Raw genomic sequence first — 12,190 nt, forward strand, 5'->3', positions numbered from 1 at the left:
AGTGTCTTTGGTGGATAGCATTTTTTTTCTTTTGAGACAGGATCTTGCTCTGTCACCCAGGCTGGAGTGCAGTGGCACAGTCTTAGCTCACTGCAGCCTTCGCCTCCTGGGTTCAAGTGATTCTCCTGCCTCAGCCTCCAGAGTAGCTTGGATTACGGGCGTGAGCCACCACACCCAGCCAAGGTGCCACACTTTTAAACAGCCAGATCTCATGAGAACTTACTGTCACAAGAAGAGAACCAAGAGGATGGTGCTAAACCATTTATGAGCAATCCACTCCCATGGCCCAGTCACCTCCCACCAGGCCCCACCTCCAAGACTTCAGATTACAATTGGAAGATTCGGGCAGGAACACAGAGCTGGCCTACATCGCTGGCCAGCGACCAGAAAAAGCTCTTGGCTGGGGGACATCTGGGTTAAGCCTTCAAGAGAAATGGCGAGTGGGAGGCTGGGTGCAGTGGGTCACGCCTGTCATCCCAGCATTTTGGGAGGCTGAGGCAGGTGGGTCACTTGAGGTTAGGAGTTCGAGACCAACCTGGCCAACATGGTGAAACCCCAACTCTACTAAAAATAAAAAAAATTAGCCGGGCGTGGTGGTGGTACACGCCTGTCATTTCAGCTATTCAGGAGGCTGAGGCACGAGGATCCCTTGAACCCGGGAGGTGGAGGTTGCAGTAAGGTGAGATCACACCAGTGCACTCCAGCCTGGGCGATAGAGCGAGACTCCATCTCAAAAATAAAAGCGGGATGGCAGATGGAAATTCTCTAGGAGCATGGTGGGTACAGGGCAGGCATTGCCCACAGCGTCAAGGGTAGCCAGGTGACGCAGAGGCTAAGGACGTTCTCCCCTGTCCCTAGATGAGTGTGGCATCGTGGCCCAGATCTCAGAGCCCTTGGCTGCTGCAGACATCCCAGCCTACTACATCAGTACTTTCAAGTTTGACCATGCACTGGTGAGTGTCCAAAGCCAGATTCCCCTGGGGCAGGGCCGGGGGGGTGGGCAGTGGGTTCCTGGGCTCACCGGCAGGTGTCTGCCTCCTCCCCCACCCCGCCCCCTGAGCAGGTCCCAGAAGAGAACATCAACGGTGTCATCAGTGCCCTGAAGGTCAGCCAAGCAGAGAAACACTAGGAGAGTCTCTTCTGCTCCTCCCTGCTGCCGCCCGGCCCAGCCCCAACCCCGAAGATTGATCTTGCAGTATTTCTCTACAGACTGGAAAATCGGCCCTGGGGACCCCAAGGAAGGGGCCTCTCTGGGAGACTCCCTCTTTGCCAGTCCCTCCAGGCCAGGGGCCCACGCCAAGCCCTCCTCGTGCCCTCCTGCCTTCCCGGAGCCCCCCAGCCCTCCAGAGAACAACTTGCCTCTTCCCCACTTCCCCACCCCAGAAAATGCTTTCGGAGGCCCAGCCTCACCCACGGCCAGGGGCAGATGCAGAGGGAAGCTGGTCCCTCCTACGAGATAGCCGTGTGCCAGCTGTCATGTCACCTTGCAGGGCTGGGGCTGGCGGGGTGGGGTGGAGTCTGGGGTGCTGGGGTGCCCGGGAGGGTTTTGGGGGCGAGTACTGTGGTCGCTGGTCTCTGGTCCATCAGCTCAGGGCTGGTCCCCTCCGAGTGGAGGCCAGTGCGACCCCCTCAGGTCATCGGGGCTGGTGAGGCTCAGACAGGAATCCAGGTGGCATCCCCAAGCTGGGAAGGACCCAAACTCCCTCTGTACCTCGCCTGCCATTCACAGGGCCTGGGCCCGACTCCCAGCAAGACTGCCAAGAGGGCCCTGTCCAGACCCTCCCCCACAAACACCCAGTCTTTGGGGGAGGAGGGAGGGTCCCAGGAGACCCACCAGCCTGGAGCACAGCTCCTGTCCCCTCGGCTCTCCCTGGACCCGCCTTGGGCAGGCAGAGCCTCAGTTTCCCCCAGCAGGGATATCCCTGGCTTTTCGGGCCTGGGGTTTCTTAGGTGGTATCCCACCTCCCCAGCAGATGACTAGACCAGCATAGGACTCCCCGCCTCCCTACCCTGCCCCCAACTCGCCTGCAGACCCCTTGGTCGGGGGCTGTGGCATTCTTAAGTACTTGACCCAGGAGGCAGCTTAACTGAGCCTTAATAGAGAAAACCATACCTTGTTTTAGTTTTTTATTTAATGTGTTTCTACCCAGGCTGCTGTTGGCGGTAGTTTCTGTTTGAGGGTGTAGGTAAGACCGATTTGAGTTGTGTCGAGGGGGCCTGGAGGCTCCGTGTCACTAGGCTGGTCCTCTGGGGCTCCAGGGACAGGCATGAGAGTCGGGAGATGTCACAGAAGCCTTGGCCCTCTCTTCTGAAGGGAAGCTGAGAGCAGACATCTCCTACAAGAGACTGGAGCTGCTGTCACCCCACATGGGACCTCCCAACCAGCTGTGGCTCTTGCTGAGCACCAGAGGCAGTGAGGGGACCCTAGGGCCATGGGGAGGTAGACAGCCAGGTGATGGGCCAGCTGAGTGGTCATGACCAGGAGGCACAGGGTTAGCTGTGGCGTCCCTTCCATTGATTGGGGTGGCTTTCTGAATGAGCAAGGTCCAAGGGCCTCTGTGGCTTTGGCTCTGGCAGTCAAGTTGTGATGTTTCTTTTTTCTGAGATGGTGCCTCGCTCTGTCACCAAGGCTGGAGTGCAGTGACGTGATCTTGGCTCTCTGCAACCTCCGCCTCCCGGGTTCAAGTGATTCTCCTGCCTCAGCCTCCTGAGTAGCTGGGAATACATAACATGCACCACCATGCCTGGCTAATTTTTGTATTTTTAATAGAGACGGAGTTTCGTCACATTGTTCAGGCGATCCGCCCGCCTCGGCCTCCCAAAGTGCTAGGAATACAGGCGTGAGCCATAGCACCCGGCCGAGTTGTGCTGTTTCTGAGAAGGTCAGAGGAGAAGGAATAGTTTCTAAACCTGGCAAAGTGCTCCCCACTTCTATGAGCCGAGTGGGACCCTCTGAGCCCCAGAAGCCCACCACATCAATTAGAAACCCACTTTTTTTTTTTAAGTTAATTCATTTTGCACAAAACTTCAAAACAAAACTTGTACATTGCTGGTCCCAAAAGGGAGGCGGCCAGGTGGGGTGGGCCTGCGGTGGAAGCCCCGAGTCCCCTTTCTGACCTTGCAAGGCCTTGATTTTCCTTTCTGTCATTTCCCCCTGACAGTGTCACCTCTCTGCCATTCCTTCCCGCCGTGCAAGTGTGTCGGCCCCATGACCCCAGCGTCCTGTGTCCCCTACCTAGACTTCCTAGGACGTATCTATTGTATACACCTATAAATACCTGTGTTTTATGTTGATAGAGGTATATACTGTAAATAGCATATATACTTGAGCAATATATATGTTAATATATACTGTGTGAGCAGTCTGTGGACACAGCCCCCCCGCTGTGTGTGCCCACATGTGTGGGCGTGGTGGTCTCCGCCCCGCGCCGTCTGCCACGCACTTGGGCACGTTGGAGTCACCATATTATTTTTAATTCAAGTATATATAGGCAATACGATTATTACAGAAGCCGATGGGTTCCCTCAGATCTGACTTGAGAGATCAAAGCCAGCAACTCAGAGCGTGGGACGTGGGACGTGGGACGGGTGCCAAGAGCCCGCTGTGACGTGAGTCATGCCTCCTGCACCCCACTTTCCCCAGCCACAGTCCCTGGGCGCCCTTGATTTTTTTTTGGGGGGGGACGTTGATCCCCAGGGAGGAGTATTTGGAATTTCTTGCTTTTAATCGGAATGCCCACTCTCACCTGCCCCACCCGGCGGCCTCACCCTGAAGACCTGGGCTGGCCGAATGGCCCACGCTGCCTGCGTTCTGCCTCTGCGGGTGGCAGTTTTTACACAGGCGGCTTATCTGTTGTTTTTTTGGGGGGGCGGTTTTGTTTGTTTGTTTTGGTAACCTGCAAGCTTAGAAATCTCAGGTTCTGCTCCCGGGGCTCCTCCTGGGGACTGGCCTCGTGAAACAGAAAAGCAGGAGTGTTGGGGCGGGCTGGGGCCAGGGTCTTGGCTCTGGCTGACTCTGCAGGCATGGTCCCTGTTCCAGCCAGCCCCGTGGGACCTTTCCCCCAGGGACCCCGCTCTTTGGTCCTGGGGGGCCCCCTTTAGTTTTGCTGTCCCCGTCCTGCTCACTTAAAGCTTGGCTGATCTCGGCGTTCTGTGTGTAGTCTCCACAGCTGTTCGGTGGGGTAGGTGTGAGTGTGGTTTTTCCCAGCAGGGGTTGTGTGCCCTTGTATTCCAGCCATCTCCTGGTCTGCTGGGTGAGAGGGTCTCTCCAAGCCCCAGACCCCACTAGGAGGGGTGTGTGTTTCTCGGAGGGGCTGTGAGTGGTACCCTTCTCCATCCGCAGCTGCATGGGGCTCCCTGCCTGACTGCTGTCTGTTCCCCGGAGGAAATCGGAGGAGTGGGCCCATTGTTTCGGCGTGGCAGATGGGGCAGGTGCCTGGCAGGGAGCTCTCTGTGATGTGGATTTTTTTTCTTTAGATGGGAGTCTTTTTCTGTCACCCAGGCTGGAAGGCAGTAATGGCATGATCTCAGCTCACTGCAACCTCCACTTCCTGGGTTCAAGAAAGTCTCCTGCCTCAGCCTCCCAAGTAAGGGGGATTATAGGTGCCCACCAGCACACCCAGCTAATTTTTGTATTTTTAGTAGAGACAGGTTTCACCATGTTGGCCAGGCTGGTCTTGAACTCGTGACCTCAAGTGATCTGCCTGCCTCGGCCTCCCAAAGTGCTGGGATCACAGGCGTGAGCCACCGTGCCCAGCCTCATGTGGAATGTCTAGGAGCAAGCAGGTGGTCCTGGGCTGCCACGTGGGCTCCTGGAGTGTGTGTCTTGGCCCCTGTGTGGCTCTCCAGTAAGAAAAGCTCAGACAGTCTCAACCCCTCTCTCTCCCCTTGCTGCACTCCAAGGACGGTGGGAGCTGAAGGATGGGGAGGAACAGAGAGTGACCACCCCTCCCCACCACTGATAAGTTCTGCCTAATCGTGGGGCTCCCCTGGTTCCCAAGACACCCGTTTCTCCCTCAGCCCTTCATCCTGACCCAGCGAAGATCTGGGCATTGCCAATTCTGCACCTCCTTCCTCCACGGGCATCTCTAGAACCCCAACCCGGGCACTGCCCACGCCACCATCCTCAGCCCGGGGCATGCATTCGAGCTGGAGAGGCTTGCAGCCCTGACCCCAGTACCCTGCCCTCCCCGAGATTCAGGGGGAGCCCAGAGCCTCACTCTTAACCACCGGCATTCTCACCTCCAGGCACCAGGCTGCTGGTGGGGAAAGGAAGGAGCTGGGCAATCAGAGGCTCCCAGCGCAGCCATCTGAAGCAGCAGCATAGCCACGGTGACTTTTTTTTTTAGCGGGAGGAGGCTTGGTCTGGAGGGGCTTGCTCCTCCGAGATGACAGATGCCCTGGAGGTCAGGAGAGAAGACAGGGAGGGCCAGGCCCCCATGAAAGCCCAGGGCACTATTTTCCTGGTGATCTTCAGAGGTGAACCCCAGCCAGCTCCCACTGGCCCCCTCCTCCTGGCTGCATTTTCCAGGGAGACCGTTGGGAGTCCTAAGGCCACTCTGGGCCCCTTTCTGAGCCTTGAGATGTGGTTGTGGGGACAACCAGGGCTTTCGCAGCCCCAGCTAGTGGGGGGAGCTTTAGGGCAAGAGTACCCCAACCCTGCAGTGAGGGTTTTTTTTTTTTTTGAGATGGAGTCTCGCCCTGTCACCCAGGCTGGAGGGCAGTGGAGTGATCTCAGCTCACTGCAACCTCCACCTCCTGGGTTCAAGTGCTTTTCCTCCCTCAGCCTCCCAAGTAGCTGGGATTACAAGCGTGTGCCACCACGATTGGCTAATTTTTGTATTTTTAGTAAAGATGGGGTTTCTCCATATTGGACAGGCTGGTCTCAACTCCTGACCTCAGGTGATCCACCCACCTTGGCCTCCCAAAGTGCTGGGATTACAGGTGTGAGCCACTGCGCCCGGCCAGTGGGGTTATTTTTTTTTTTTTTTTTTTTTTTTTTTGCGACGGAGTTTCACTCGTTACCCAGGCTGGAGTGCAATGGCGCGATCTCGGCTCACTGCAACCTCCGCCTCCTGGGTTCAGGCAATTCTGCCTCAGCCTCCCGAGTAGCTGGGATTACAGGCACGCACCACCATGCCCAGCTAATTTTTTGTATTAGTAGAGACGGGGTTTCACCATGTCGACCAGGATGGTCTCGATCTCTTGACCTCGTGATCCACCTGCCTCGGCTTCCCAAAGTGCTGGGATTACAGGCGTGAGCCACCGCGCCCGGCCAGTGGGGGTATTTTTGACGCCACTTCCTGAGTGAAGCACTTTGCGTGGGGATGGGAAGAAGAACCCCCGTTCTCAGCGCACTCCAAGCAGGACCTGGATCAGTGGAGACGGTGGTTGGTGTGATAGGCAGAGCCTGAGTGAGGCCGGTGGACTTCTCCAACAGAAAAAAGACATTGGCTTTGGGTACTATGGTGAGGGAGGGGATTAGGCTTGGTGGGGGCCCATTCAAAGGAGGCCAGGCTCGGTGGCTCACACCTGTAATCCCAGCACTTTGGGAGGCCAAGGCGGGAGGATCGATTGAGGCTAGGAGTTCAAGACCAACCTGACCACATAGCAAGACCCCACCTCTACCAAAAAAAAATAATAATAACAAAAGAGGCTGCCAGGGAAAGAAGCCAGCCAGCAGCAGCCTGGCACAAAGGCAGGATCATGGCATCCAGGCACAGCCTGGTGGCCAAGAGAGCTTGTGGCTGTCGTTACAAGGGAAGAGGAGGTGTGGAAATGGGAAGTGCCAGGTGGCTTCTGTGCTGGGAGTTGGGACACAGGCCTGGGTGTGTTTATGCACACGTATGTGCATGTACATGGGTGTGTTCGTACGCATTAAAGCGTGTGTGCACACAGGTGTGCAGAGCCCGTACCTGAGAGGCGGGACTGGCTCCTGGAGTATTTTGAGTTGTCAGAAGCAGTCTTGCTCTCGGGCCCTGAGTACAGAGATGATCAGGTGAGTGGAGGCAGGACTCGAATGCAGGCCCTGGCTCCAGGGGAAAGGGTGGGGCGTCTCTGGTAGGATGGCCTCATCCACTTGTCAGAATTACTCTGGAGCGGGGCAAAGGTGTCAGGAACAGTTTGGCTGAGCGATTCTGGCTCAGCGTTTTTCATGAGGTTGCCGTCGTCTGAAATCTTAGCTAAGGATCGTAGGATGCACTTCTAAGTTAGGCCTGGCTGTAGGCAGGAGGCCTCAGTCCTTCTCCAGGTGGGCCAACCCATGGGGCTGCTTGAGTGTCCTCACAGTATGGCACCCGGCTTCCCCCGCACCCAGAGCAAGAGATTCAAGGGCCCAGGGTAGAAGCGGAAGTGTTAACTTTTATCCCTAGCCTCAGAATTCACATGCCGTTGCCTCCACCATGCTCTGGTGTGATACAGCCCAGCTCTGATTGGAAGGGGCTGGGTCTGCACGTGCTGACTCTTCAAAGGCACACCATCCTGAAGGTGGTGTTCCCAGGGAGAGCTTTTGGGGGCTGGCACTCCCTCACCTACTGGGGCTCATTCTGGAAGGGAGTCCAGAATAATTGGAGACCCCTGCCCCTCACTCAACTTTGGAGGTGGCAGGGTGAACAGCAGGCCAAGTTCAGGGCCTGAGACAGGCCAAGGCCAGTGCAGTTCCCCTCCACTGCCTCAGTTTACCTGTATTCAGAAGACAGGTCTGGGAAGAGTTGAGCAGAGTTCCCTCTAAAAGAGTAGGGAGTTGATAACAATCCCAAGCCCTGCTCTTTATGCCAAAATCATTTCCGTTATCCTGAGATGGGGTGAGTGGATGGATAGCGCACTGAGGGGCCTCTGCCCTGCCCGGAGCCTCCATGAAAGGGGAGTGCAGGGGACTTCCTGCCCACGGCCCCCTCTGGCCCTTGCCTGGCGTGCCCGGCTCACCAGCAGCAGCAGTGGTGTTTCAGTGGTCCCAAGATCTGGGGGAAGGGGAGAACCCGCCATCTCACCCCTACCCCCCGGGGCCTTCACACTTATTTTCTTGTTGAAGAAACACAAAACCCTCGAGATTCATGTACTGTATGTTGGAGAGAAAAAAATACCTAATGTTCCCCCAAAAAAGACAGTATATTTTGTACTTTGTAAAGTGTTAATTAAAATGAAAAACGACGCTGGCTGGTGGCTGTCTGGTTTTGTGCGGACCTAGCCAGAGGCTAGCCTCATCTCTTTCTCCCTCCATGTTGTGACTGGGGGAACACAGGCCAGGGGCTAGAGGGGTTAGAGAAACATCCAGAATCTGAGGAAGGGCCCCCAGAGCCAGAGGAGTTGTATTAGTTACATGGTGCTGCGTAACAAGTTGCCCCAAAACTTAGCAGCTTGTTAAACATGATCATTATTTATAGATCAGATTTTCTGTGGGTCAGGAATTCAGGAAGTTTGGCCAAGCGATTCTGGCTGAGAGTCACTCATGAAGTTGCCATTGTCTGAAATCTTAGCTAAGGGTTGGAGAATGCACTTCTAAGTTATACCTTGCTGTATGCAGGAGGCCTCAGTCCTTCCCCAAGTGGGCCAACCCACGGGGCTGCTTGAGTGTCCTCACAATATGGCGCCTGGCTTCCCCCAGAGCAAGAGATTCAAGGGCCCAGGTTAGAAACCGAAGTGTTATTTTTATCCCTAGCCTCAGAATTCTCGTGCAGTTGCCTCCACCATGCTCTCTGGTGTGATATAGCCCAGCTCTGATTTGACATGAAACCAGGAGATAAAGATGACTGGGGACCATCTTGGAGACCAGCTACTATGCCCAGCATCTCCACCCAGATCTTGGGCAGAGGCAGGCCTGGGAGTTGGGGGCAGTCGGGGTAAGGAGTTGGACAGGGCCTTTCTGATGGCAGGTAAAGGTCAGGGGCTGGTTGCCTGGCCGAAGGGTCTCTCCCCCAAACCTAGAGCCCTGCCGTGGACATTACAGCTCCAGGAAGGTTCTAGAAGCCCAGGAGCCGATACCTCCAGATTAGATATCCTGCAAGCAAAAGAGGGCACCATGCTTCTGGCTCCTGCCCTCTTGGTACAAGGGGTGCTGGATCTGCACCAGCAAGAAAAAGGTGAGCTTAAGACCAGCAGGTTCTAGACTTGACACCCTCCCCTTCTCCTCCCTGAGATTTTCCATGGGGGTAGGTGTGAGCCAGGCAGGGCTGAAGACCCATACCTGCCCTGGGTACCACCAACCCCCGCCCTCACCCTGCCTCACCTTGGCCCACAGGAAAAGAGAACCCGAAAACAGGGAGTGGAAATGGAAGCTGAAAGGTGGAGCCTGGTGGCTCATGCCTCTAATCCCAGCACTTTGGGAGGCCAAGGAGGGCGGATCATCTGAGGTTGGGAGTTCGAGACCAGCCTGACCAACATGGAGAAATGCTTTTCTCTACTAAAAATACAAAAAAATTAGGTGTGGTAGCGCATGCCTGTAATCCCAGCTACTTGGGAGGCTGAGACAGGAGAATCGCTTGAACCCAGGAGGCAGAGGTTGCAGTTAGCCGAGATCGTGCCACTACACTCCAGCCTGGGCAACAAGAGTGAGACTGTCTCAAAAATATATATATAATTTTCCTCCTGGAATGCATATCAACTGCTGGAGTTGTCGACCCAGCTACCACCGTCAGACTGAGCCTATCCAGGCCTGAGGCCCCGAGGAGGGGACTCAAACAGGGCCTCTTTTAGACTGGCATGGCTTCACGTGCTGTACTCTGGTCTCCTGGCATTCAGCTGCCACCTGCTACCAGAGCAAGAGCCAGCTGCTTCCCCAGCAAGACAGCACCTCCTGGTTGGAAGTGACAACAGCGTCTAGGTCTATCCTTTTATTTTATTTTTTGAGACAGAGTCTCACTCGGTTGCCCAGGCAGGACTGCAATGGCACGATCTCAACTCACTGCAAACTCCACCTCCCTGGTTCAAGCGATTCTCCTGCCTCAGCCCCCCGAGTAGCTGGGATTACAGGCGCCTGCCATCATGCCCGGCTAATTTTTGTATTTTTAGTAGAGACGGGGTTTTACCATGTTGGTCATGCTGGTCTCAAACTCCTAACTCGTTATCTGCCCACCTCAGCCTCCCAAAGTACTGAGATTACAAGCGTGAGCCACTGCACCCAGCCTGCATTTTTTTTTTGAGCCAGAGTCTTGCTCTGTCACCCAGGCTGGAGTGCAGTCGTGCTATCATGGTTCACTGCAACCTCCTCCTCCCGTCTTTGTGTGTGTGTGTGCACGTGCGTGTGTGTGTGTGTGCGCTTATACCAGTGTTCATTCCTACTCCATGAGCAGGGGCAGGAGTGCCTAGGTGGGAAGACAGACCAGCTGGGGGAGGATGGACAACAGCCCAGGAGCTGGCACTAACTGGATCAGACCTGTGGGTAATCTGGTTACTGCATCCTGGGATGCTACAGTGGTTAGACTGGTGACCTCAGAGGAGCTGAGAATGTGGCTCCATGTCAAGGGAGGATCCCTGGGAGGCAGCTCACTGAGACTTGCGAAGTCACCTGTGCCAGTGGCAGATGACATCCTGCCTCTGAGGGGACACCCAGTCTCAGGAGAGCAATGCCACTCCCCAAGGTCAAAGGGCAGAGTAGGGCAGGGAAGCGAATCTCCTGCTTAAACCTCTGGAGTAGCTGGGATTACAGACATGCACCACCATGTCTGGCTAATTTTTGTATTTTTAGTAGAGATGGGGTTTCACCATGTTACTCAGACTGGTCTCGAACTCTTGACCTCAGGATATCCACCCACCTCGGCCTCCCAAAGTGCTGGGATTACAGACATGAGCCACCACGCCAGGCCTCCCATAATAGTTTAAGCAGCCCCCACGGCCATCCAGGTGAAGGCCAGGCCCTCTGCAGATGCTGGCACCAGGTGGAAGGTGGGAGAAACATGGGATCTTCATAGGTGCATCCTGAGTTTCTATCCTGGCGCAGGCACGGTGCTGGGCACTGAGCCTCGGACTGCAATCTGCTGGGTCACGCCCAAGCATTCGCTTCATGGCATATTTGTCAGGATTCGACTTTGTCATGTAGAACACAGTCAGCACATAAGTTATTTCCTGAATTAATGAAAATGTGGGGTGACCATACGTTCAAGAAACAAGTCACAACGGCATTCTATGGAGGTTGACAACCTGAGCTTTTATTAGCTGTGAAGGGTTTTCATGCCAGTGAGTCATCGCTTCCCCGAAGAAATCAGTGTGGTGTGGTGGTCTGCGTGTCTGCAGGGACGAAGAGGATGAAAGACTAGGGCCCACAACCGCTGCAAACTGTCCGAGGGAGATGGGGGTAGCCTGCTCGCAGCTCACAAGCTGGACACACTACGTCTTCCACCGGGGTGCGTCTCTGACCTTGGTTACTGGCCCCATCAGAGAGAAAGGGACAGAGTCTGCGTGTACAGAGGATGGCCTGGGGGCACACGGGGTTGGCACAAGCCTCTCTCCACTAAAGCGAGAGGAGATGGGAGCTTGCAAACAAACACTGACTTCACAGGAACACGATGATCCAGCCTGGCAACTGAGCTAATGGCATAGCAGGGTTTCTATGGACGTGTGTCAAATGCTGGGGGTGGGGGGCGTGCTGGGGAGAGACAGGACAGACGCTGAGACACAGGCACAGGTGACAAGTGGGGAGAGGGCCTGGTCCACGGCAGAAGAGCTCCCACAGAGGGCATAGCCAAGCAGCCTGCTAGGCAGACCGAGCCCAGCTGGACAAAACAGACAAACCCAAGGACGTCCCTTCTTCTACACTGGGTGCTATATCCAAAGTCAAGATCATTACTGAGGCCGGGCACCCTGGTTCACCCCTGTAATCCCAGCACTTTGGGAGGCCAAGGTGGGCAGATCACTGGGGGTCAGGAGTTCGAGACCAGCCTGGCCAATGTAGCAAAACTCCGTCTCTACTAAAAATACAAAAATTACCCGAGCGTGGTAATGCATGCCTGTAGTCCCAGCTACTCGGGAGGCAGAGGCAGGAGAATCATTTGAAACCGCGAGGCGGAGGTTGCAGTGAGCCAAGATCTCGCCACCGCACTCCAGCCTGGGCAACAGAGTGAGGCTCTGTCTCAAACAAACAAAAGATTGTTACTAGATCTGTATCTTGGTTGCCATTAGGGTGGGAGGATTAAAAACCCACCTTCTCCGGAGACCCTCCCTCCTCACCTGCCATCCTGAACCCTGCCCGGTGTGACCT

The 12,190-nt window shown here is 55.4% G+C and overlaps 1 protein-coding gene across 1 annotated transcript in view; it reads left to right on the top strand.

Annotated features, from left to right (window-relative positions):
* The window catches only part of CASTOR2 (cytosolic arginine sensor for mTORC1 subunit 2), a 64,049-nt gene extending 55,900 nt beyond the window's left edge, over positions 1–8,149 (top strand). The window contains exons 8-9 of the mRNA XM_064375628.1: positions 859–953; positions 1,064–8,149. Coding sequence (XP_064231698.1) covers positions 859–953; positions 1,064–1,129 — 161 coding nt within the window. The 3' untranslated portion in view covers positions 1,130–8,149. The remainder of the gene's footprint in view (positions 1–858; positions 954–1,063) is intronic.
* Positions 8,150–12,190: the final 4,041 nt, after the last annotated feature.

Source organism: Aotus nancymaae, unplaced genomic scaffold, assembly GCF_030222135.1.
Source record: "Aotus nancymaae isolate 86718 unplaced genomic scaffold, 86718_ANA_hifiasm-v0.15.2.pri h1tg000012l, whole genome shotgun sequence".
NCBI classification, from domain to species: Eukaryota; Metazoa; Chordata; class Mammalia; order Primates; family Aotidae; genus Aotus; species Aotus nancymaae.